General features: G+C 41.8%; 1 protein-coding gene across 1 annotated transcript in view; it reads left to right on the plus strand.

Moving 5' to 3' along the window:
- Nucleotides 1-599, plus strand: part of LOC119591126 — a 1,562-nt gene extending 963 nt beyond the window's left edge. Inside the window, exons 2-3 of the mRNA XM_037939839.1 lie at nucleotides 54-191; nucleotides 499-599. Coding sequence (XP_037795767.1) covers nucleotides 54-191; nucleotides 499-599 — 239 coding nt within the window. The remainder of the gene's footprint in view (nucleotides 1-53; nucleotides 192-498) is intronic.
- The last annotated feature ends 443 nt before the right edge of the window (nucleotides 600-1,042 follow it).

Raw genomic sequence — 1,042 nt, forward strand, 5'->3', positions numbered from 1 at the left:
ATTGCTATTGTTGATGTTTAATTATCAGTAGACTCGCTACCGGACTGTTGCAGACTGTCGACTCAGTGTCAACTACGGAGTGGATCTCAATGGGTTCGACACAGCCTATATCGGAGTGTACGCGCCGTACCACGTGGGTCTCCAAAACTGCCTGAATTACAGCTGTGTCACAATGGCTTGTCATGGAACAGGTAAACTTCGTGCTTATTACGTAGTGGTAGTAATATCTGTTTAATAATAAACCATTACTCTTTCTGCACTCCTGTTAATACTTACAACAGTAATAATGATCATAGTAGCATAAGATAATATAAGGTAGTTCGAAGAAGCACGATAGTCTCAGTAGAATGACTTATACAAGCACAGTGGATAAAATCAAGTGCTTAGAATACACTGATGGGTTTCTCTCACTTAATGGCTTAAGCAAGCACGGGGGGGGGGAGGGTAAAATCAAGTGCCCTAGAATACGCTGATGGTTTTCTCTAACTTCCCCATCAGATCGGTGCTTCCTGAAGACCTCAACCCTAGAAGAAAACCCGCAGGCTATCGGTTATTATTCACACGTGAATTTCTGGAACCCGGTCTGTCAGAAAGGCTAGGTCACGGGCCTTCGAGATCAGATGAGCCAGCCAAAGGTCACAGGCTCGCTGGAGTGGGGTCAACTGTGATATGTCGTCCGATCTGTTTTTTTCTTTTGACAGTTTTTTCCCCACTTCCGGATTTTTTGTTTTTTTTGGTTACATATAGTAATTCTGAACAGAATGGTATCACATTTTTTTTTCTCTTTACACGGTTTATTTTTCTGAATTCCGGATTAATGGGTTGCTTGTCCGAATTCCGGATCTACGTTTTGCTTTTCTGAATTCCGGATTAATGCTTTGTCTGAATTCTGGATCTATGTTTTTCTTTCCGAATATCTGATTTAGGGGAGGTATTTAGCAGAAGTTCTAGGATTTTTAGGTTCTTAGCCGCTCAAGTGACACAAGCCCGTCAAAGTTTCTGAAATCTACAGAGAAAGTGCTGAGTGTATAGCCAATGAACC

This window comes from Penaeus monodon, chromosome 28 (genome assembly GCF_015228065.2).
Source record: "Penaeus monodon isolate SGIC_2016 chromosome 28, NSTDA_Pmon_1, whole genome shotgun sequence".
In the NCBI taxonomy this organism is placed as follows: domain Eukaryota; kingdom Metazoa; phylum Arthropoda; class Malacostraca; order Decapoda; family Penaeidae; genus Penaeus; species Penaeus monodon.